The sequence below is a fragment of the Haliotis rufescens genome, unplaced genomic scaffold (genome assembly GCF_023055435.1).
Source record: "Haliotis rufescens isolate VD_foot unplaced genomic scaffold, xgHalRufe1.0.p SCAF_3, whole genome shotgun sequence".
NCBI lineage: Eukaryota > Metazoa > Mollusca > Gastropoda > Lepetellida > Haliotidae > Haliotis > Haliotis rufescens.
This window is the reverse complement of record NW_025964001.1, coordinates 23675655-23700979: the sequence shown is the minus strand read 5'-3', so window position 1 is coordinate 23700979 and position 25325 is coordinate 23675655. Positions and strand designations below refer to the sequence as shown.

General features: G+C 46.1%; 2 protein-coding genes across 2 annotated transcripts in view; one reads left to right on the top strand and one right to left on the bottom strand.

The window, feature by feature from the left end:
• Window positions 1-1479: 1479 nt before the first annotated feature.
• LOC124120319 (fructosamine-3-kinase-like) lies at window positions 1480-15844 on the top strand. Its single transcript, XM_046483119.2, has 7 exons — window positions 1480-1685; window positions 4299-4382; window positions 10054-10166; window positions 11763-11925; window positions 13694-13747; window positions 14513-14654; window positions 15548-15844. The coding sequence occupies exons 1-7, from the start codon at window positions 1515-1517 to the stop codon at window positions 15814-15816; spliced, it is 996 nt and encodes a 331-aa protein (XP_046339075.1). The 5' UTR covers window positions 1480-1514; the 3' UTR covers window positions 15817-15844.
• A 2884-nt stretch (window positions 15845-18728) lies between these two features.
• LOC124120309 (ribosome quality control complex subunit NEMF-like) overlaps window positions 18729-25325 on the bottom strand; it is a 38712-nt gene continuing 32115 nt past the window's right edge. Inside the window, exons 32-34 of the mRNA XM_048403936.1 lie at window positions 20370-20413; window positions 19892-19971; window positions 18729-19485 (exon numbers count right to left, since the gene is read on the bottom strand). Coding sequence (XP_048259893.1) covers window positions 19417-19485; window positions 19892-19971; window positions 20370-20413 — 193 coding nt within the window. The 3' untranslated portion in view covers window positions 18729-19416. The remainder of the gene's footprint in view (window positions 19486-19891; window positions 19972-20369; window positions 20414-25325) is intronic.

Here is a 25325-nt window from a genome sequence, read left to right as displayed (position 1 = left end):
AGATTGTCACTTAACAGATACAAGTATTGTCACGATATTGTCACTTCACAGATACGAATTTCGACACTGCAGTAAACTACGGTTATAACGAACTCAAAGGGACTGCTAATTTTAGTTCGTTATAACCGTAGTTCGTTATAAGCATATATACAGCATAACTGCAGCAAATAGTCGGGACAAGAAAGTAAGTTCGTTATATCCGTCAGTTCGTTATAAGCGTGTTCGTTACAACCGTAGTTTACTGTATTTATTGTCACTTTTTGTTGGCAATATCCGTTATGTTTATCAGATAATGATGATAACGATAATTTGACCCAAAACGTTCAATACATATAGCGTCCTACATGAGGTGTCAACCTGACGTACAATATTCACAACGTGTACATACCATGATGTCAATCAAAACCTCAAGCGTACATACACATCGTTAAAACTATCACCACCAAGACTTTTTGATGATCAGAAAAGAGATTGGTAAGGAGAAGCTGGAAAGCGAAAATAAAAGCAATCAAAAATGTTGCTTAATGTCAAATTAGGTGTTAGTTTTATGAATAATAGGGAAAGTGAGCAATTGCAAAGAAAAAAGCAACTTTATTCGCCAGCGACTACAAGGACTGCGATTGGAGTTAAATAGAGGCAGTATGGAAACTGTCAGGAATGAGATGGACAGATCAACACGCACGTGTCTTAGTAACCGTGTAGTGTGAGTCAATAGCTTGTGTTGCCACCCCGTTCACGGATCACATCAGCGAGACGTCTCCTCACGCTCAATGTCAGACGCCTGATCTTCGACTGAGGGGCGTGTTGCCAAATACACCTCGTCAAAAGTATCGCACCACCAAATTTGTAGTCTTCATTTTCTGTGTAGGGATTTTCAAATGGTACACTGTGTGTTGACACATCATCTGCCTGTAGAAAGGTATATATAGCCACCTTAACTGTCCAACATTGTGGTTGCGTTTATGCGAGCCGTATGCTTTGTTTGTTTGTTTGTTTGTTTTTTTGTTTGTTTGTTTGTTTATTGTCCATATTAATATTTCAGCTAAATGACGGCGGTCTGTAAATAATCGAGTCTGGACCAGACAACATAGTGATTGATATCATGAGCATCGATCGACGCAATTAGTAATCCAGTATCTATGAGATCAGTTGGGGCGTAAGGTTAGAGCCAGGGACCCTCCAGTACAAAATCAGAATTCAGAATTGACCCAGGCTATTCATGAGGAATATATCCAACTGGGAGACAGTCACATACGACACAAAACATTATATATTTTTAGGAATGGTGGTAGTTTACTGCTCTTAAGAATGAAAAATAACACAGCGTGTAGGTCTGAAGCTAGATGCTTGTTGCGAAAATAAATTTTCAAAGTATGAGAAAATTTGAGTGCGCGGGCTTGAACACACAATGATAAGCAAGTAGCGCACTTTATACTTTTCACTGTCCATGAGGCTTCCAACAGAGTAGTCCGCCCCTTATCGAAAATATTAATGGTTGAAACGAACTCGGAAATATGACTGAATTTAAGGCGTTTGAAGCAGTTCTTCGATCAGAACTGGAAGATGATACTATTTGTTACATTCAAGATGTCAAAGGTGGCATTGTGAATCGTGCAGCTTTGTTTGTTTCAGAGAAGACAAATGACAAATACTTCGTCAAGCATCATGAGGGAGAATATGACCTGGTAAAAAATTGAGAATCACTTTTCTGAAACGAAATATCTGATATTGTTTGTTTTTTTAAATGGGGTTGTTGTTTTAGTTGTTGGTTGTTTCTATGGCATCTTGAAATTTACATTTTTGTTTTAGTACTAATTAATTAGTTTACTTTGTTAGCAGTTCAAATCTATGCTTATTTAGAATTCAACACTGGATATTTCATGAAGTAAATAATAATTAAAAAAATAATAACAACAACCTTTATTTATATTGTGCTTTATCCTTGCCCTTAAATGTACATGTCTCGACAAAATTATTATCTCAAGTGAGTGAGTTGGCTTTGAAACTGCTTTTGAACAGTATTCCCGTTACATCACAGTGTGTCAGTTAATTATGTGGGTGGAAACCCCTAAGTGATGCAGGTCTCAGACATTTACCACTTAGGGAAAACCAACGAACATGGGTATGGTGCTGACAAACCTAGAAACATAATCAGGACGAACTATATATCTGGAAAAACATGTGGTTCAGTATGGCAAGTGGCCAAAATCTGAATACTCTTGGGGGATAGACACGGCCTCTCATCTGTTATTCCGAGACAAGTGAAAATCTAGAGGGACTAGTTGTTTTCTCCAAAAATCTAGTTATTTTGCATAAGCCACTGTTGTCCGAAAAGAGCTTCAGACTAGACTGATGACCAAAATAGACATTTATGTGCACATGGATCCATTAACCAGTTCGATAGTATAGCACTTTGAGCCTATTTTAGGATGAGTGAGTGAGTATGGTTTTACGCTGCTTTTAGCAATATTCCAGCAATATCACGGCGGGGGACACCAGAAAATGGGCTTCACACATTGTACCCATGTCGGGAATCGAACCCGGGTCTTCGGCGTGACGACCGAACGCTTTAACTACTAGGCTACCCGACTGCCTCTATTTTAGGATGAGGATTTGGCTTTATGTATATGTAGATTAAATATATCTGTTTTCACAGTGCAGATCGGGAGTACATGTGGCCAAGTCATATTAGGCGGGTTATTGGCTATGCAGAGTTGTCGACTGGGTGCTCAAGAAACCTCTTATCATGGGTTCGGATCCCGGTTCGCCCTGATTATGTTTCTAGGTTTGTCAGCACCATACCCATGCTCTTGGGTTCCACCAAAGTGGTAAACCTCTGAGACCTGCATGACTCTGGGCTTTCCTCCCACATTAAGCTGACACGCCGCGATATAACTGGAATACTGTTCAAAGCGGTGTGAAACCCAACTCAGTCACAATGCAGATCTGTCAGGTAAACTCAATCATGTGTGCATTATGCCGCAAGTGTGCTATTTACCTTAATTCCCTACAACCCTGATTTCAGCGCCCTTAATATGCCATGCTAGGGTAAGTGTATACATGGACACTTAATACTATATTTAGGGTCCATGGTGTATACAGAAAGGTACATAGGATACATAAGTGTATACAGAAAGGTATCTGGGGTACATTAGTGTAGAAAGGTACCTAGGGTACATTTCTTTAGCACCTGTGCTGACAACAACCCTAACAGCTTTATTTTGGCCTGTGGGGATTCCGGGTAAGGATGCCAATATGAGGTACCCCCCATGCAGCTTATGTTTGTCTTTAGAGGCAGTTAAAGGGATTGGGTGGTCAGGTTCGGTGACTTGGTTGATTGCTTTTCAGTTTTTCGATCATTATGTCAAACACTGGATCGTCTGGTCCACACTTGATAATTCAAAGATTATCTTGTAACTGGCCTTTGGCAGCAAACAAACAAGGGATTAATGCATTTTTTATTTGTTGATTGCTGAACAGAGGCTTTTTACACACAGATTCCAGGTATAAAATGAAAATACAGTCAAGTTGTATAAGGTTGTATATCATTATGTCGGATTGACGAGTATGTCAGATAAACGAAATTAAGTAATATCAGCGTTTGTACCTATAATCGGAAATACCTCAGCGGTAGCAAGAACTTGTATCTGATTTTAATGAGATTGAGGTAATCTAAGCATGTGATTAATCCTATTTTGTTTATGTAAAGCATCAATTGTTTATTGTTAAACAAGTTTATCTCTGCAGCCGTTGTAATATACAGCCTCAGCCTACTTGTCTCGCATCAAAACTCGGGCTGTGTACTCACAGGCAGATGGCCACAGAGTACACTGATCTCTGTGTCGGATTAACGAGCGGATTAATGAGTGATTTCGGTAATTCATTGTAAATTAGGTGTGTCGGTGTAGGAGTGCAAGACTGTTGGATTAACAGGTCTAAATAACACTGATTTAATCGGTTCCCATCATTAGATTCGGATAAAGCAGAGTGTCAGATTAAAGAGACTTGACTGTAAATACTTGACCTTGGGCTGCTAAAACATGTTTGTGTTTGTTATCCTAAATAATTTCAAATTTGATGAAGAGGGTTTTGTTTAGGTCAAATATAAGATTCAAAGGTCCCCCAAACCCTACTACCATGGGTGATAGATTGGGTGTTCATCCCATCCCTACTCTCCAGCTGAAAGTTTTGGTCAGATTAGTGTTTGTTTATTATTACTGGATGAACTGGAATTTGCAACTTCATTCATCATGTGTGATGAAATTGACTAACGGTAATGGTTTAATCTTCTTTTACAGGCTGAAGCCATGTTTTCCACAGAAAAGTACAGTCTGGACTTGTTAGACAGGACGAAACTTGTTCAAGTGCCAAAATCTATCAAGGTAAACAACATATGGTGGATGGGTTTGTAGTTGGGTAGGAAAGTGGGAGAGCAGAAGGTGGATGGGTAGGTGGGTGGGTGAGCGGGTGGTTGATGGGTTTGTAGTTGGGTAGGAAAGTGGGAGAGCAGAAGGTGGATGGGTAGGTGGGTGGGTGAGCGGGTGGTGGATGGGTTTGTAGTGGGGTAGGAAAGTGGGAGAGCAGAAGGTGGATGGGTAGGTGGGTGGGTGAGCGGGTGGTTGATGGGTTTGTAGTTGGGTAGGAAAGTGGGAGAGCAGAAGGTGGATGAGTAGGTGGGTGGGTGAGCGGGTGGTGGATGGGTTTGTAGTGGGGTAGGAAAGTGGGAGAGCAGAAGGTGGATGAGTAGGTGGGTGGGTGAGCGGGTGGTGGATGGGTTTGTAGTGGGGTAGGAAAGTGGGAGAGCAGAAGGTGGATGGGTAGGTGGGTGGGTGAGCGGGTGGTGGATGGGTTTGTAGTTGGGTAGGAAAGTGGGAGAGCAGAAGGTGGATGAGTAGGTGGGTGGGTGAGCGGGTGGTGGATGGGTTTGTAGTGGGGTAGGAAAGTGGGAGAGCAGAAGGTGGATGGGTAGGTGGGTGGATGAGCGGGTGGTGGATGGGTTTGTAGTGGGGTAGGAAAGTGGGAGAGCAGAAGGTGGATGAGTAGGTGGGTGGGTGAGCGGGTGGTGGATGGGTTTGTAGTGGGGTAGGAAAGTGGGAGAGCAGAAGGTGGATGGGTAGGTGGGTGGGTGAGCGGGTGGTGGATGGGTTTGTAGTTGGGTAGGAAAGTGGGAGAGCAGAAGGTGGATGGGTAGGTGGGTGGGTGAGCGGGTGGTGGATGGGTTTGTAGTGGGGTAGGAAAGTGGGAGAGCAGAAGGTGGATGAGTAGGTGGGTGGGTGAGCGGGTGGTGGATGGATATTTACTAGTGGGGTAGGAAAGTGGGAGAGCAGAAGGTGGATGGGTAGGTGGGTGGGTGAGCGGGTGGTGGATGGGTTTGTAGTGGGGTAGGAAAGTGGGAGAGCAGAAGGTGGATGGGTAGGTGGGTGGGTGAGCGGGTGGTGGATGGGTTTGTAGTTGGGTAGGAAAGTGGGAGAGCAGAAGGTGGATGGGTAGGTGGGTGGGTGAGCGGGTGGTGGATGGGTTTGTAATTGGGTAGGAAAGTGGGAGAGCAGAAGGTGGATGGGTAGGTGGGTGGGTGAGCGGGTGGTGGATGGGTTTGTAGTTGGGTAGGAAAGTGGGAGAGCAGAAGGTGGATGGGTAGGTGGGTGGGTGAGCGGGTGGTGGATGGGTTTGTAGTGGGGTAGGAAAGTGGGAGAGCAGAAGGTGGATGGGTAGGTGGGTGGGTGAGCGGGTGGTGGATGGGTTTGTAGTTGGGTAGGAAAGTGGGAGAGCAGAAGGTGGATGGGTAGGTGGGTGGGTGAGCGGGTGGTGGATGGGTTTGTAGTTGGGTAGGAAAGTGGGAGAGCAGAAGGTGGATGGGTAGGTGGGTGGGTGAGCGGGTGGTGGATGGGTTTGTAGTTGGGTAGGAAAGTGGGAGAGCAGAAGGTGGATGGGTAGGTGGGTGGGTGAGCGGGTGGTGGATGGGTTTGTAGTTGGGTAGGAAAGTGGGTGAGCAGAAGGTGGATGGGTAGGTGGGTGGGTGAGCGGGTGGTGGATGGGTTTGTAGTGGGGTAGGAAAGTGGGAGAGCAGAAGGTGGATGGGTAGGTGGGTGGGTGAGCGGGTGGTTGATGGGTTTGTAGTTGGGTAGGAAAGTGGGAGAGCAGAAGGTGGATGGGTAGGTGGGTGGGTGAGCGGGTGGTGGATGGGTTTGTAGTTGGGTAGGAAAGTGGGAGAGCAGAAGGTGGATGGGTAGGTGGGTGGGTGAGCGGGTGGTGGATGGGTTTGTAGTGGGGTAGGAAAGTGGGTGAGCAGAAGGTGGATGGGTAGGTGGGTGGGTGAGCGGGTGGTGGATGGGTTTGTAGTTGGGTAGGAAAGTGGGTGAGCAGAAGGTGGATGGGTAGGTGGGTGGGTGAGCGGGTGGTGGATGGGTTTGTAGTTGAGTAGGAAAGTGGGTGTGCAGAAGGTGGATGGGTAGGTGGGTGGGTGAGCGGGTGGTGGATGGGTTTGTAGTTGGGTAGGAAAGTGGGAGAGCAGAAGGTGGATGGGTAGGTGGGTGGGTGAGCGGGTGGTGGATGGGTTTGTAGTTGGGTAGGAAAGTGGGAGAGCAGAAGGTGGATGGGTAGGTGGGTGGGTGAGCGGGTGGTTGATGGGTTTGTAGTTGGGTAGGAAAGTGGGAGAGCAGAAGGTGGATGGGTAGGTGGGTGGGTGAGCGGGTGGTGGATGGGTTTGTAGTGGGGTAGGAAAGTGGGAGAGCAGAAGGTGGATGGGTAGGTGGGTGGGTGAGCGGGTGGTGGATGGGTTTGTAGTTGGGTAGGAAAGTGGGAGAGCAGAAGGTGGATGGGTAGGTGGGTGGGTGAGCGGGTGGTGGATGGGTTTGTAGTTGGGTAGGAAAGTGGGAGAGCAGAAGGTGGATGGGTAGGTGGGTGGGTGAGCGGGTGGTGGATGGGTTTGTAGTTGGGTAGGAAAGTGGGAGAGCAGAAGGTGGATGGGTAGGTGGGTGGGTGAGCGGGTGGTGGATGGGTTTGTAGTTGGGTAGGAAAGTGGGTGAGCAGAAGGTAGATGAGTAGGTGGGTGGGTGAGCGGGTGGTTGATGGGTTTGTAGTGGGGTAGGAAAGTGGGTGAGCAGAAGGTAGATGAGTAGGTGGGTGGGTGAGCGGGTGGTTGATGGGTTTGTAGTGGGGTGGGAAAGTGGGTGAGCAGAAGGTGGATGGGTAGGTGGGTGGGTGAGCGGGTGGTTGATGGGTTTGTAGTTGGGTAGGAAAGTGGGAGAGCAGAAGGTGGATGGGTAGGTGGGTGGATGAGCGGGTGGTTGATGGGTTTGTAGTTGGGTAGGAAAGTGGGTGAGCAGAAGGTAGATGAGTAGGTGGGTGGGTGAGCGGGTGGTTGATGGGTTTGTAGTGGGGTAGGAAAGTGGGTGAGCAGAAGGTGGATGGGTAGGTGGGTGGGTGAGCGGGTGGTTGATGGGTTTGTAGTTGGGTAGGAAAGTGGGAGAGCAGAAGGTGGATGGGTAGGTGGGTGGATGAGCGGGTGGTTGATGGGTTTGTAGTTGGGTAGGAAAGTGGGTGAGCAGAAGGTAGATGAGTAGGTGGGTGGGTGAGCGGGTGGTTGATGGGTTTGTAGTGGGGTAGGAAAGTGGGTGAGCAGAAGGTGGATGGGTAGGTGGGTGGGTGAGCGGGTGGTTGATGGGTTTGTAGTTGGGTAGGAAAGTGGGAGAGCAGAAGGTGGATGGGTAGGTGGGTGGATGAGCGGGTGGTTGATGGGTTTGTAGTTGGGTAGGAAAGTGGGTGAGCAGAAGGTAGATGAGTAGGTGGGTGGGTGAGCGGGTGGTTGATGGGTTTGTAGTGGAGTAGGAAAGTGGGAGAGCAGAAGGTGGATGGGTAGGTGGGTGGGTGAGCGGGTGGTGGATGGGTTTGTAGTTGGGTAGGAAAGTGGGTGTGCAGAAGGTGGATGGGTAGGTGGGTGGGTGAGCGGGTGGTGGATGGGTTTGTAGTTGGGTAGGAAAGTGGGTGTGCAGAAGGTGGATGGGTAGGTGGGTGGGTGAGCGGGTGGTGGATGGGTTTGTAGTTGGGTAGGAAAGTGGGTGTGCAGAAGGTGGATGGGTAGGTGGGTGGGTGAGCGGGTGGTGGATGGGTTTGTAGTGGGGTAGGAAAGTGGGAGAGCAGAAGGTGGATGGGTAGGTGGGTGGATGAGCGGGTGGTGGATGGGTTTGTAGTTGAGTAGGAAAGTGGGAGAGCAGAAGGTGGATGGGTAGGTGGGTGGGTGAGCGGGTGGTGGATGGGTTTGTAGTGGGGTAGGAAAGTGGGAGAGCAGAAGGTGGATGGGTAGGTGGGTGGATGAGCGGGTGGTGGATGGGTTTGTAGTTGAGTAGGAAAGTGGGAGAGCAGAAGGTGGATGGGTAGGTGGGTGGGTGAGCGGGTGGTGGATGGGTTTGTAGTTGGGTAGGAAAGTGGGAGAGCAGAAGGTGGATGGGTAGGTGGGTGGATGAGCGGGTGGTGGATGGGTTTGTAGTTGAGTAGGAAAGTGGGAGAGCAGAAGGTGGATGGGTAGGTGGGTGGATGAGCGGGTGGTGGATGGGTTTGTAGTGGGGTAGGAAAGTGGGAGAGCAGAAGGTAGATGAGTAGGTGGGTGGGTGAGCGGGTGGTGGATGGGTTTGTAGTGGGGTAGGAAAGTGGGAGAGCAGAAGGTGGATGGGTAGGTGGGTGGGTGAGCGGGTGGTGGATGGGTTTGTAGTTGGGTAGGAAAGTGGGAGAGCAGAAGGTGGATGGGTAGGTGGGTGGGTGAGCGGGTGGTGGATGGGTTTGTAGTTGGGTAGGAAAGTGGGAGAGCAGAAGGTGGATGGGTAGGTGGGTGGGTGAGCGGGTGGTGGATGGGTTTGTAGTTGGGTAGGAAAGTGGGAGAGCAGAAGGTGGATGGGTAGGTGGGTGGGTGAGCGGGTGGTGGATGGGTTTGTAGTTGGGTAGGAAAGTGGGAGAGCAGAAGGTGGATGGGTAGGTGGGTGGGTGAGCGGGTGGTGGATGGGTTTGTAGTTGGGTAGGAAAGTGGGAGAGCAGAAGGTGGATGGGTAGGTGGGTGGGTGAGCGGGTGGTGGATGGGTTTGTAGTTGGGTAGGAAAGTGGGAGAGCAGAAGGTGGATGGGTAGGTGGGTGGGTGAGCGGGTGGTGGATGGGTTTGTAGTTGGGTAGGAAAGTGGGAGAGCAGAAGGTGGATGGGTAGGTGGGTGGGTGAGCGGGTGGTGGATGGGTTTGTAGTTGGGTAGGAAAGTGGGAGAGCAGAAGGTGGATGGGTAGGTGGGTGGGTGAGCGGGTGGTGGATGGGTTTGTAGTTGGGTAGGAAAGTGGGAGAGCAGAAGGTGGATGGGTAGGTGGGTGGGTGAGCGGGTGGTGGATGGGTTTGTAGTTGGGTAGGAAAGTGGGAGAGCAGAAGGTGGATGGGTAGGTGGGTGGGTGAGCGGGTGGTGGATGGGTTTGTAGTTGGGTAGGAAAGTGGGAGAGCAGAAGGTGGATGGGTAGGTGGGTGGGTGAGCGGGTGGTGGATGGGTTTGTAGTTGGGTAGGAAAGTGGGAGAGCAGAAGGTGGATGGGTAGGTGGGTGGGTGAGCGGGTGGTGGATGGGTTTGTAGTTGGGTAGGAAAGTGGGAGAGCAGAAGGTGGATGGGTAGGTGGGTGGGTGAGCGGGTGGTGGATGGGTTTGTAGTTGGGTAGGAAAGTGGGAGAGCAGAAGGTGGATGGGTAGGTGGGTGGGTGAGCGGGTGGTGGATGGGTTTGTAGTTGGGTAGGAAAGTGGGTGTGCAGAAGGTGGATGGGTAGGTGGGTGGGTGAGCGGGTGGTGGATGGGTTTGTAGTTGGGTTGTAAAGTGGGTGAGCGGGTTTGTAGTTGAGTAGGCTCGGTCGCTGTGTAGATGGATGGGTATCCCAATATGGATGTTAGTGGATGAGATTCTAGTGGGTCCACTTTGAACGGGGAAGTGGAAGTAGTCATTGAATATGATGGGTTTTTCTTGAGTAAAAGAGATCAGAGTAAGTTTATGTAGTCCTATATGTCAATTATTAGGAAGTAGCAGAAGTTTTCTTTCTTCAGACTTTTGGTCTCAAGAATCATGGGTTTAGAGGCGGAATCCATGTTCTGGAATTTATCGAGGATCTCCAGCCAATGAAAGACTACTGGTCACAGCTGGGTGAACAGGTGGCAAAGTAAGTTAGCTCATACCCTAACAGCAGACTTTTACCAGACACAAAATATCGAGACTGGATGCAATAATTTACATTACTACTTTGGGAGGCTGAAAAGTAAGGCTGGTTGAAAAATTGAATTTATCAAAATTGTAGTTTGCAGATAAGTGAAATTTCCATTCTGATACACTCGAGTGTTTAGGGTGTCACTGGTTGATTTTCATCAATCTAACAGTGAAACCCTTACCAATACAATACACCCCGGGCTTCTGAGCATTTGCTGTGCTATGACAGCAATAACATGATGGAAACAAGTGTATCACATGTTCATGCCTTGGACCCCAAATTTATAACTGACAATCTCCTGGTCTCAAATATAGATAGACCAAGGTCAGTCTCTGCCGTCAACGGTGGCACATTTCCAGAAGTCACTTCTCTAAGGGAGAAGTTCAAATGTTCAATAAAATTCATAATTCCTTAAGTTTGGGGGTGTTGATGTAACTGGACTGCAAATTTTCCAGTCAATAAATTCAACTTTTCTGGGGTTTTATAATTCAAGCCCACAAATAACAGCACTTATCATCATGCTCTGAAGATGAACAGCATGACATCATATATAACATGAGAGGACATTTAACAAAGATTTTGCCAGTTCCATGAGTATTCTTGGTGTGTCGGTGTTGGTCCACAACTTCTGTCGAGTGAGGTGAGATGAGGTGAAATCTGGTTAATGTCACATTCAAGATTATTGCACTCACATAACGACACACTTGTGTGTGTGTGTTGCTGCTTGTATGAGTCTGGATGAATGACAGTTTTATAATGCTATTCCACTGAGATACCATGCCACAGTTAAACATGGATACCCCACTCAGACACTGTATACCAACAACAAGCCAACCAGTCCTTGTTTAATCCCCTTAATACTGAGTGCCAGGCAGGGTAACAGGTACCATTTTCTAACATCTTTAAATTGGTATTACATGGCAGGGGATCGAACCACAAACCTTCCGCTCTCTGGGCAGACAGTCTATCCACTAAACCACATGCCTGTTGGCCAATGTTTCCTAACTCGAATGCAGGGGTACTATGGTATCTGTGTTTCTTTCTGAATATCACTTTCCACAGTTAAGTTTCATTGTCGGGTTGGGGTAGGTCTCAAAACTTAAGGAATTAATTTTGTTGTCCAACATCAAACTTTTGAACTCCTCCCTTTGGAAACACCCCATGTTTTTTCTGTTGTCCCAAATGCTGTAATGACAGACCCGTGAAGATTCCGGGGTAGAATAGGTCTTCAGCAACCCATGCTTGCTGTGAAAGGTGACTATGCTTGTCGTAAAAGTCGACTAACGGGATCGGGTGGTCAGGCTCGCTGACTTGGTTGATGCATGTCATGGATCCCAATTGCATGGATCGATGCTCATGATATTAATCACTGGATTGTCTGGTCAAGACTCGATTATTTACAGACCGCCGTCATAAAGCTGGAATATTGCTGAGTGCGGCGTTAAACAACAAACCAACTGTAATGACACAACAAGACACAGTGCTGTTTCAGTGTGACTGTTTCCTGTCTCCCATAGCTTCCTGTCAAGTGACCTGGATTTCTTTTACCAGACTACATTCCTACAACTCCAACCTGCGCAAGAAGGCTTTACAAAGTGAGCAGAGCGTTCATAGAAGTGAACACCTAGTTGAACCCAGAGACAAGTTTGGCTCAGAGGTACCGCACTTCATAGGAACATTCCGGCCCCGCGATGGCTGGAAAGACACATGGGAGGTACAGCACAACATGCAACAGTCACACAGTAAACTGTGGTTATAACAAGCTCCAAGGGACCACGAATTTTAGTTTCTTCTTTAGTTCAAACCGTAGTTCGTTACTAAGATTTCTACTTTATCTTGGATCAAGTCATGTGATCACGTCATGTTACTCCATAAATAACTAAAGTGTGTGCTGTGTATGTACTCTGTATATTCATCTCATAAATGACATTAAATACATAAGTAAATACATGTTATAGATATATTATTGATACCTTATTTACATACAGACACAAGAGTCACTTGCAGTCAGTCAGGACAACTGTGCTTTTGCTTTGAACATTGGTTGAAAGACGGAAAGTCATGAAAATCAGGTGTTCTTAACTTCTTTTGAGTAGTAGATATCTACACCTTGGTAAAACTCAGATTTTTATCAAATATTGTTTTACGTTAGGCAGGAAACATTTTATTTTTTATATTTGTAAATCTATTCAAGGCACCTATGTACATTAACTGTCGGCAGATGGAACTAGCATGAAGCTTAACTGGGTCTGGACCGGACCTGATTGATATTATCAACAACAATCCACACCTTGTGGGTACTATGACATGCAATCAACCGAGTCACCAAATCTGACCACTGGATCCACGTGGTCAACTCTTACGACCAGCATACGTTGCTGAGGATCGGTTCCCACCCCCAATGACCCACAGGGTCCATACCAGTGGAAGCCGTTTGATGTGTGATACAGTAGCAGGTCACAGATAGATCCCAAGGACACGGAACCCCCAAATCCCCACAGGGTCCATACCAGTGGAAGCCGTTTGATGTGTGATACAGTAGCAGGTCACAGATAGATCCCAAGGACACGGAACCCCGAAATCCCCACAGGATCCATACCAGTGGAAGCCGTGTGATGAGTGATGCAGTAGCAGGTCACAGATAGATCCCAAGAACACAGAACCCCCAAAGACCCACAGGATCTATACCAGTGGAAGCCGTTTGATGTGTGATACAGTAGCAGGTCACAGATAGATCCCAAGAACACAGAACCCCCAAAGACCCACAGGATCTATACCAGTGGAAGCCGTGTGATGAGTGATGCAGTAGCAGGTCACAGATAGATCCCAAGAACACAGAACCCCCAAAGACCCACAGGATCTATACCAGTGGAAGCCGTGTGATGAGTGATGCAGTAGCAGGTCACAGATAGATCCCAAGAACACAGAACCCCCAAAGACCCACAGGATCTATACCAGTGGAAGCCGTGTGATGAGTGATGCAGTAGCAGGTCACAGATAGATCCCAAGAACACAGAACCCCCAAAGACCCACAGGATCTATACCAGTGGAAGCCGTGTGATGAGTGATGCAGTAGCAGGTCACAGATAGATCCCAAGAACACAGAACCCCCAAAGACCCACAGGATCTATACCAGTGGAAGCCGTTTGATGTGTGATGCATTAGCAGGTCACAGATAGATCCCAAGAACACAGAACCCCCAAAGACCCACAGGATCTATACCAGTGGAAGCCGTTTGATGTGTGATGCAGTAGCAGGTCACAGATAGATCCCAAGAACACAGAACCCCCAAAGACCCACAGGATCTATACCAGTGGAAGCCGTTTGATGTGTGATGCAGTAGCAGGTCACAGATAGATCCCAAGGACACAGAACCCCAAAAGACCCAACCTTTTTCTTCTTGAATTGCACATGAAGGCTCTTTCAACATTTGACAGTCACTGAAGGATTCAACTTAAAATTATTATTCTTGTTTCTTTCAGGAATACTTTCTTGGAGATATTGTCAATCCATTGTTTGAAGGCTTGGAACAGAAGGTAAGATTCACACTACTGTTACCTTTATGTAGCTATACCTTTTCTTTGGAGAGAGATCGACCAATTGGTTATTAAACCAACACACCATGCCATAAGGGCGCTGAGGATATATATATTACCGTATTCGATGTAATAAGCGCTCCGCTCTAATAAGCGCCCACGACGATATTTGCTAATATATTTGCCATGTGAACAATCCCAGTCAGCACCCCTTCCGATTGATCAATGTACACAAGACTTATTTATTCGTGTGTAATACGCACTCGTGTGTTATATGCACCCTTAATTATGGGCAATTGAATTCTGGAAAAATATATCTGTCGTATGTAAACATTTCAGGCTGTCAGCATAAACCACGAAATTTACGATCTTTCAACTGTTTTTTTTCTCACCAAGATAATATTCTAATTAGAGCCCCCTATTTCTAATTTTGAGAGCACCCTGGGCGCTTATTACGTCGAATACGGTACTAATATTTGAATGGTTGACCACCAGGCAAAACAACACAGGCTGTGACATAGCTGAATGGATGTTAACATTATAATTCATTATCAGTTTGAACAAGATCATTGAATCACAAGCCATTCTGAATGAGTTGTGTTTAATGCTGCTTTGAATTATATATCGATTACATCAGTAGTGTGAGAGAAAATCAGGTTTTAGAGAAAACAAAGCTAGAATGGTAATCAGGATGAATCAGGGATTGTACTATTTAGAAGAAATTTGTATTTGTATAGAAGCTGAAAACATTACCTCCCCTTCCAGCATGGCGACCGTGTTGTGAGTGAGAAATGGTCTGCCATTAAACAAGATGTCCACAAAGTATTTCAATCAGCAAACATCCAGCCAGAGATAAATCATGGTGACCTTTGTCCAGCCAACTTTGGTCAGACAGTAGATGGACCTGGTGAGTACATGGTCACATTGTGTCCAGCCAACTTTGGTCAGACTGTAGACAGACCTGGTGAGTTCATGGTCCCATTGTGTCCAGCCAACTTTGGTCAGACTGTAGACAGACCTGGTGAGTACATGGTCACATTGTGTCCAGCTAACTTTGGTCAGACTGTAGACAGACCTGGTGAGTACATGGTCACATTGTGTCCAGCCAACTTTTGTCAGACTGTAGACAGACCTGGTGAGTACATGGTCACATTGTGTCCAGCCAACTTTGGTCAGACTGTAGACAGACCTGGTGAGTACATGGTCACATTGTGTCCAGCCAACTTTGGTCAGACTGTAGACGGACCTGGTGAGTACATGGTCCCATTGTGTCCAGCCAACTTTGGTCAGACTGTAGACGGACCTGGTGAGTAAATGGTCACATTGTGTCCAGCTAACTTTGTTTTGGTTGGTTGTTTGTTTGTTGTTTAAAGCCTCACTCAGCAATATTCCAGCTATATGACGGTAGTCTGTAAATTATCAAGTCTGGACCAAACAATCCAGTGATTGACATCATAAGCATCGATCCACACAATTAGGATCGATGACATGCATCAACCAAGTCAGTGAGCCTGACCACCTGATCCTGTTAGTCGCCTATTATGACATACGTTCATTATTGCACCTTATAAGGTGTTTTCCTTCTTATGGAAAACACTCCAAGGTAGACAGCCAGAGCATATCATCAGTATATTCTAACCATTGCATGTCATTGATATATCCCAGCCATTGTATATCATCAGTATATCCCAGGTTGATCAAATATTGTTAGGTAGATAACCATTGTTGATCATCGACATATCCCAGGTTGATCCCAAGCACTTCACACTTGACAGAATTCTCATCTTGACCTACTTTCAGTTGTCTTTGACCCATCGGTGGATTATGGTCATTCCGAGTTTGACCTGATTCTCTCCAAGACGGAAGGTGGTTTCCATGATGATTTCTTCACAAGTTACCACAACATTCTCCCCAAGGCTAAGGGCTTTGAGGACCGCCTGCTTGTGTATGAGTTGTTCTACAATGTCGTCATGTGGTACCATGTCCCCGAGGGCCAGGCCAGAGAAGCAACTGTAAAATCACTGGACCAAGTGAAGGAATTCATCAAAAAAATATCCTGTGCAAACTAAATAATTTATTTGAATATTTATAAAAAAAAATATATATATATATAAAAATGAAACTGCTTCATATTATTTTTACTTCAGATAAACCATCATGATCATTTAATATTTCTTCGATACTATCATAACGAAGGTAATGTTTGCCAAAAATACATTGTTACAAGCTACTTTCATAATCCCATTTTGCTTTTAAACAAACAATCATTATGCAACAAGGTTAAATGCACATTTCAAATGACAAATTCATTCACCAACATTTGAAATTACATCCACCTTGACAAATGCAGTTATGCCTGCGTTCATGCTCAACAATTACGTCCATGTTGCTTAATTGAATGTCAACCTCACAGTATCGATTGTGTTGTCAGATCATAATTTTGTGTCATCACCATGCATGATTGATGTAGAAGCCAAGTATAAGAAGCCGAATTAGGATAACGTTCCATGTTCCTTAACATCAGTAAAGCAAAAAGCAGGATTGGACTGTGAAAGTAGCATGTAGCTTTATGTAGTTTTGGCACAGATCCCCTTCCAATGCTTCCAAGCTTTGCATCTGACACCTACATGTGATCATCATCCAGTGTTGCATTCCTGCCTGGTGGTGAAGCTGGATAGGTGTTGTTTCTGTATCTCCGGGGCATATATTCCGTAAAGAAAAAAATCACCCCCATTCCTCTCTCATCCCATTTTATCACAAGAACGGCTTCTGCGTGACAAGCAAACACTTGCCCACAAGGGCACATGCCCTACTCAAGATATCCGCAAGTCAGGTACACATAGAACCTACCAAATAATCCCAAGGACATTCTTAGAATCATATCTTCTTTAATGATGAAGAGAACACAAGTACTCAAAAACAATCATAAACCGGTATTAAACAGTTAATTTGAGGTTTGCTGGTGTATTGATGTTTTACACAACATATGTAATACTAAGAACGCTAGAGTGAGTGAGTGAGTTGGGTTTTACGCCGCTTTTAACAGTATTCCATTTATATCACAGCGTGTCAGCTTAATGTGGGAGGAAAGCCAGAAGTGATGCAGGTCTCAGACGTTTACCACTTCGGTGAAACCCACGAGCACGGGTATGGTGCTGACAAACCTAGAAACATAATCGGGGCGAACCAGGATTCGAACCCACAATCATAGGTTTCTGGCGTGCCCAAGGGACGCAACTCTGCACAGCGAATCGCAGCTCCTTAGACGACTGGGCCACCCCTGCCCCCCTAAGAATGCTAGAAGGGGTTACAGATCTGGGTGCTGTTGTACAAAACAATCCTAGTGCTAAGGTGATCGTAACTCCCATACCTTAACATAGTGAGTGAGCATGGTTAAACACCACTTTTAGCAACATTCCAGCAACATCAGGACACCAGATATAACTTCACACATGTATCTGTGTTTGGAATCAAACCCGGGTCTTCGGTGTGACAAGCATACGCTTTAACCACTATGCTACCCTTCCACACCACCTTAACATAGACTTATGCCAGTCAAAGGACTAATTGTAAAATGGCACCCCAGTTTGAAGGAGTGGTATAAGCCCAAAGCATTCTGTTGCAGTAGCGAGTACTAACATATTTTAATGAGATTGGGGTTAGCTACAACTTCGGTCAAGCCTTAGTGAGAGACTTTAAGCATTCAGGGACAAATATTTGAAATTCCCTTTCAAATATGTTATTCTACATACTGGTGTTACCCATAGTCGTTCAAACGAGTAAATGAAGAAAAACATGATATGACAACCCTGCAGAGGAACTAGTCAACATTGTTCAAATGACATAATCTTATCAATTTGTGACGTTAAGAACAATGGATGATGTAATGTCATGTTATTCTTAACAGTGGAGCACTGTGACGTCATATCCCTTTAACTTACTATTCAACACTGAGAATCACTAAAATGCACATCTGGAAATATCAGAAAGTTATTACACAAAAAAGATGAGTGAGTGAATATGGTTTTACGCCGCTTTTAGCAATATTCCAGCAATATCACGACGGGGGACACTAGATATGAGCTTCACACATTGTACCCATGTCGGGAATCGAACCCGGGTCTTCGGCATGACGAGCGAACGCTTTAACCACTAGGCTACCCGACCACCCCACTATAAAGATGAGTACATTCTGTAGGTATATATTCAACATGTTTGAAACCTGTAATGCTTAGTTATGTGTGGATTTGAAATCCCAGCGGACAAAAATACATGTGGATACATACTATCACAGATATTTCCCATCGGATTTGTATTCACTTTACTGCAGGGTTCATGCTTCTGGGCAAGTGGTGAGGTGAAACGTCGCGTACAAGATTATTGCACTTTTCAATGTGCATACACATGTTATGTGTGGCTGCTTGTACTATTATTATAGTATTTATTACAGCACCCACGGTCAGATTACCGCTATTGACGCCTTGAAACGAACTTTATTTGCAAGAGAATGGATACACATCATAAATGCTGTACCATGACTCGCCAAAAGTCAAATTTGAGGCAGTTTGACTATTAAATGTTTTCGCAATGGATATACATGTAACGCGGGAAGTCCCTACAGGGGGGACTGGTCAAAATCGTTCCATACGTCAAAAAATACCCTGCATACAATCTGTACCAAAGCGCTACACTTGTGGTTCTTATAATTTTAAGTATATATGGTGGAAGCTGCAGCTTGAAGTGAGGGATCACTGTACCATGCTGCAGTTTAACATGAATACCCCACTCAGACACAGTATACTGACTCCGAGCCAACCAGTCCTTTTTTTCATTCCCTTAATGCCGAGCACCAGGCAGGGTAACAACAAGTACCATCTTTTGATATGATGGGGCTGTTGATTGAAATCCCGACCTTCCACTCTCCGGGCAGATACTCTACCACTAGACCACAGAGGCAGCACTATGGCAAGAAATTCAAGAGTCATTTGAAACTTTTATTTATGTACAAAAGATATTGACATTATACAACATGATATTGACATTATACAATATGGGAGAAGCCAAGGCTTTCACTATTACATCATCAACAGATCAACAGAAACTTAACCATTACCAGACACACACCTTTCATTCTTTGGTTTTCATTAATGGAGGGACAATGGATATATTTAATCTTTGTCCCTTTACCTACAGTGAAGTAACACTTTGAGTCACTGTTTGCTTGGTCATTGCTTAATGCAACATTCCAGCTATATCACAATGGTCTGTAAATAGAGTCTGTACCATACAAACCAGTGATTGATATTATAAGCAATGATCCATTCTGTTGGGTGCTATGGTATGACAGGCAATCAATCAAATCACAGTGAGTGAGTATGGTTTTACGCTGCTTTTAGCAATATTCCAGCAATATCACAGCGGGGGACACCAGAAATGGGCTTCACAAACCCGGGTCTTCGGCATGACGAGTGAACGCTTTAACCACTAGGCTACCCGACCGCCAAATCAAATCACAGAGTATGACCACCCAATCCATTAAATCGCCTTGCATTGTCCTGACAAGCACAGGTCGTTTTGGACTAATTCTAAACTGGAATCCGGGTGAGAGTATCGATAGGATGAAGCATACAACTGATGTGGGTGAAAGGATGGGCGAAAACAGAAGTGTCTCATTTCTTCCGATGAAGCTGAGGAGCAGCAACCTTGACCTTGCCTGGCATATTGCGTGACTGATCATCCTGTAAGAGAGAATCAAGATGGAAATAACGCCATTAGTTACATGGATGGATGTCAAGTGAGTGAGTGAACGAGTTGGGGTAAATACTGATTTCATTTGGCTTCATGTGGGTGGGGTGACACCTCCATCACAGTGTGCCATTAAGGTGAAGCCAACAAGCACAGGTATGGTGCAGTCAACATGGTCAAAGCAAGAATTATTTTAGGGACAAATCAAGTCTCCGAACCCAAAATCAGCAGATCCTGGTACAGTTATGGGAGGCAACTCTGCACAGCAAGCTACAAAGTCATGGACCACATATTTTTTAATGTTTTGTAATTGTTTCCACTGACATAGTGATGGTTCAATACAAGACACAAACCTAACAGGACTGACATAATGTGAAGATGTTTTATAATATATCTTACTTTCAAAATCCTTAGCAAGTCTTTTTCTCTTGATGTGGCAGATTTATCATGAAGAAAAACATTAAGAGCAGCTTTCACAGCTGAAATACAAATTGACATATATTAAAAAATGATAACAATATTACAAATAGAACCAATATTTCAATGCTAATCTGGTTAACTCAAATGAAGACAATTTTCAACACCATGTAGTGAATGCAGACTGATTAGTTGAAAAACACTGTTAGCTGGGACTGGATGTCAGGCATCCTCAAGACTTTTCACAGCATATGAATACTTATTTATTTCCCCTGAATCAGAAATTTAAAAACAAACACACCATTGGGCTTGGCAAAATGGATACCACATCAATTAAACATTAAGTTTGATAATCAATTATCAACTTAGTACAAGTTGTAGCATGGGTACTGTGTTGGCAGTCATATCATACATGTACTGTCAATACACTGCTGTCCTATAGGTGGGTTTAAAATTTTACCTTTCCCTCTCTTGGTGTTGCCAGGGAGGAGCTTCACCTTGTACCTGAAAACACACCGAGAACATGAACTGAGAACATGAACACTGCCCAAAAACACCGAAAACATGAACTGAGAACATGAACACTGCCCAAAATACACCTAGAGGCTAAAAGAGGGTGTACGGGGCACACACAACTTGTAGTGGGTGAGGGTGTCGTACGGGGCACACACAACTTACTTGTAGTGTGTGAGGGTGTTGTACGGGGCACACACAACTTACTTGTAGTGTGTGAGGGTGTTGTACGGGGCACACACAACTTACTTGTAGTGTGTGAGGGTGTTGTACGGGGCACACACAACTTACTTGTAGTTGGTGAGGGTGTTGTACGGTGCACACATAACTTACTTGTAGTGGGTGAGGGTGTTGTACGGTGCACACACAACTTACTTGTAGTGTGTGAGGGTGTTGTACGGGGCACACACAACTTACTTGTAGTGTGTGAGGGTGTTGTACGGGGCACACACAACTTACTTGTAGTTGGTGAGGGTGTTGTACGGGGCACACACAACTTACTTGTAGTGTGTGAGGGTGTTGTACGGGGCACACACATTTTACTTGTAGTGTGTGAGGGTGTTGTACGGGGCACACACAACTTACTTGTAGTTGGTGAGGGTGTTGTACGGGGCACACACTACTTACTTGTAGTGTGTGAGGGTGTTGTACGGGGCACACATAACTTACTTGTAGTGTGTGAGGGTGTTGTACGGGGCACACACTACTTACTTGTAGTGTGTGAGGGTGTTGTACGGGGCACACACTACTTACTTGTAGTGTGTGAGGGTGTTGTACGGGGCACACATAACTTACTTGTAGTCAGTGAGGCTGTTGTACGTGGCACACACAACTTACTTGTAGTGTGTGAGGGTGTTGTACGGTGCACACATAACTTACTTGTAGTGTGTGAGGGTGTTGTACGGGGCACACACTACTTACTTGTAGTGTGTGAGGGTGTTGTACGGGGCACACATAACTTACTTGTAGTCAGTGAGGCTGTTGTACGTGGCACACACAACTTACTTGTAGTGTGTGAGGGTGTTGTACGGTGCACACATAACTTACTTGTAGTGTGTGAGGGTGTTGTACGGGGCACACACAACTTACTTGTAGTTGGTGAGGGTGTTGTACGGTGCACACATAACTTACTTGTAGTGTGTGAGGGTGTTGTACGGGGCACACACATTTTACTTGTAGTGTGTGAGGGTGTTGTACGGGGCACACACAACTTACTTGTAGTTGGTGAGGGTGTTGTACGGGGCACACACAACTTACTTGTAGTGTGTGAGGGTGTTGTACGGGCACACACTACTTACTTGTAGTGTGTGAGGGTGTTGTACGGGGCACACACAACTTACTTGTAGTGTGTGAGGGTGTTCTACAGGGCACACACAACTTACTTGTAGTTGGTGAGGGTGTTGTACGGTGCACACATAACTTACTTGTAGTGTGTGAGGGTGTTGTACGGGGCACACACATTTTACTTGTAGTGTGTGAGGGTGTTGTACGGGGCACACACAACTTACTTGTAGTTGGTGAGGGTGTTGTACGGGGCACACACAACTTACTTGTAGTGTGTGAGGGTGTTGTACGGGCACACACTACTTACTTGTAGTGTGTGAGGGTGTTGTACGGGGCACACACAACTTACTTGTAGTGTGTGAGGGTGTTCTACAGGGCACACACAACTTACTTGTAGTTGGTGAGGGTGTTGTACGGTGCACACATAACTTACTTGTAGTGTGTGAGGGTGTTGTACGGGGCACACACATTTTACTTGTAGTGTGTGAGGGTGTTGTACGGGGCACACACAACTTACTTGTAGTTGGTGAGGGTGTTGTACGGGGCACACACAACTTACTTGTAGTGTGTGAGGGTGTTGTACGGGCACACACTACTTACTTGTAGTGGGTGAGGGTGTTGTACGGGGCACACACAACTTACCTGTAGTGTGTGAGGGTGTTGTACGGGCACACACTACTTACTTGCAGTAGGTGAGGGTGTTGTACGGGGCACACACAACTTACCTGTAGTGTGTGAGGGTGTTGTACGGGCACACACTACTTACTTGTAGTGTGTGAGGGTGTTGTACGGGGCACACATGACTTACTTGTAGTGTGTGAGGGTGTTGTACGGGCACACACTACTTACTTGCAGTAGGTGAGGGTGTTGTACGGGGCACACACAACTTACCTGTAGTGTGTGAGGGTGTTGTACGGGCACACACTACTTACTTGTAGTGTGTGAGGGTGTTGTACGGGGCACACACAACTTACTTGTAGTGTGTGAGGGTGTTGTACGGGGCACACACGACTTACTTGTAGTTGGTGAGGGTGTTGTACGGTGCACACATAACTTACTTGTAGTGTGTGAGGGTGTTGTACGGGGCACACACAACTTACTTGTAGTGTGTGAGGGTGTTGTACGGGGCACACACAACTTACTTGTAGTTGGTGAGGGTGTTGTACGGGGCACACACAACTTACTTGTAGTGTGTGAGGGTGTTGTACGGGGCACACACAACTTACTTGTAGTGTGTGAGGGTGTTGTACAGGGCACACACAACTTACTTGTAGTGTGTGAGGGTGTTGTACGGGGCACACATTACTTACTTGTAGTGTGTGAGGGTGTTGTACGGGGCACACACAACTTACTTGTAGTGTGTGAGGGTGTTGTACGGGGCACACACAACTTACTTGTAGTGTGTGAGGGTGTTGTACGGGGCACACACAACTTACTTGTAGTGGGTGAGGGTGTTGTACGGGGCACACACAACTTACTTGTAGTCGGTGAGGGTGTTGTACGGGGCACACACAACTTACTTGTAGTTGGTGAGGGTGTCGTACGGGGCACACACAACTTGTAGTGGGTGAGGGTGTCGTACGGGGCACACACAACTTACTTGTAGTTGGTGAGGGTGTTGTACGGGCACACACTACTTACTTGTAGTGTGTGAGGGTGTTGTACGGGGCACACACAACTTACTTGTAGTGTGTGAGGGTGTTGTACGGGGCACACACAACTTACTTGTAGTGTGTGAGGGTGTTGTACGGGGCACACACAACTTACTTGTAGTTGGTGAGGGTGTTGTACGGGGCACACACAACTTACTTGTAGTGTGTGAGGGTGTTGTACGGGGCACACACAACTTACTTGTAGTGTGTGAGGGTGTTGTACAGGGCACACACAACTTACTTGTAGTGTGTGAGGGTGTTGTACGGGGCACACATTACTTACTTGTAGTGTGTGAGGGTGTTGTACGGGGCACACACAACTTACTTGTAGTGTGTGAGGGTGTTGTACGGGGCACACACAACTTACTTGTAGTGTGTGAGGGTGTTGTACGGGGCACACACAACTTACTTGTAGTGGGTGAGGGTGTTGTACGGGGCACACACAACTTACTTGTAGTCGGTGAGGGTGTTGTACGGGGCACACACAACTTACTTGTAGTTGGTGAGGGTGTCGTACGGGGCACACACAACTTGTAGTGGGTGAGGGTGTCGTACGGGGCACACACAACTTACTTGTAGTTGGTGAGGGTGTTGTACGGGCACACACTACTTACTTGTAGTGTGTGAGGGTGTTGTACGGGGCACACACAACTTACTTGTAGTGTGTGAGGGTGTTGTACGGGGCACACACAACTTACCTGTAGTGTGTGAGGGTGTTGTACGGGGCACACACGACTTACTTGTAGTTGGTGAGGGTGTTGTACGGGGCACACACAACTTACTTGTAGTGTGTGAGGGTGTTGTACGGGGCACACACAACTTACTTGTAGTGTGTGAGGGTGTTGTACGGGGCACACACAACTTACCTGTAGTGTGTGAGGGTGTTGTACGGGGCACACACAACTTACTTGTAGTCGGTGAGGGTGTTGTACGGGGCACACACAACTTACTTGTAGTTGGTGAGGGTGTCGTACGGGGCACACACAACTTGTAGTGGGTGAGGGTGTCGTACGGGGCACACACAACTTACTTGTAGTTGGTGAGGGTGTTGTACGGGCACACACTACTTACTTGTAGTGTGTGAGGGTGTTGTACGGGGCACACACAACTTACTTGTAGTGTGTGAGGGTGTTGTACGGGGCACACACATCTTACCTGTAGTGTGTGAGGGTGTTGTACGGGGCACACACGACTTACTTGTAGTTGGTGAGGGTGTTGTACGGGGCACACACAACTTACTTGTAGTGAGTGAGGGTGTTGAACGGGGCACACACGACTTACCTGTAGTGTGTGAGGGTGTTGTACGGGGCACACACAACTTACTTGTAGTGGGTGAGGGTGTTGAACGGGGCACACACAACTAACTTGTAGTATGTGAGGGTGTTGTACGGGGCACACACAACTTACTTGTAGTTGCTGAGGGTGTTGTACGGGGCACACACAACTTCCTTGTAGTGGGTGAGGGTGTTGTACGGGGCACACACAACTTACTTGTAGTGTGTGAGGGTGTTGTACGGGGCACACACAACTTACTTGTAGTGTGTGAGGGTGTTGTACGGGGCACACACAACTTACTTGTAGTGTGTGAGGGTGTTGTACGGGGCACACACAACTTACTTGTAGTTGGTGAGGGTGTTGTACGGGGCACACACAACTTACTTGTAGTGTGTGAGGGTGTTGTACGGGGCACACACAACTTACTTGTAGTGTGTGAGGGTGTTGTACGGGGCACACACAACTTACTTGTAGTGTGTGAGGGTGTTGTACGGGGCACACACAACTTACTTGTAGTGTGTGAGGGTGTTGTACGGGGCACACACAACTTACTTGTAGTGTGTGAGGGTGTTGTACGGGGCACACACAACTTACTTGTAGTGTGTGAGGGTGTTGTACGGGGCACACACAACTTACTTGTAGTGTGTGAGGGTGTTGTACGGGGCACACACAACTTACTTGTAGTGTGTGAG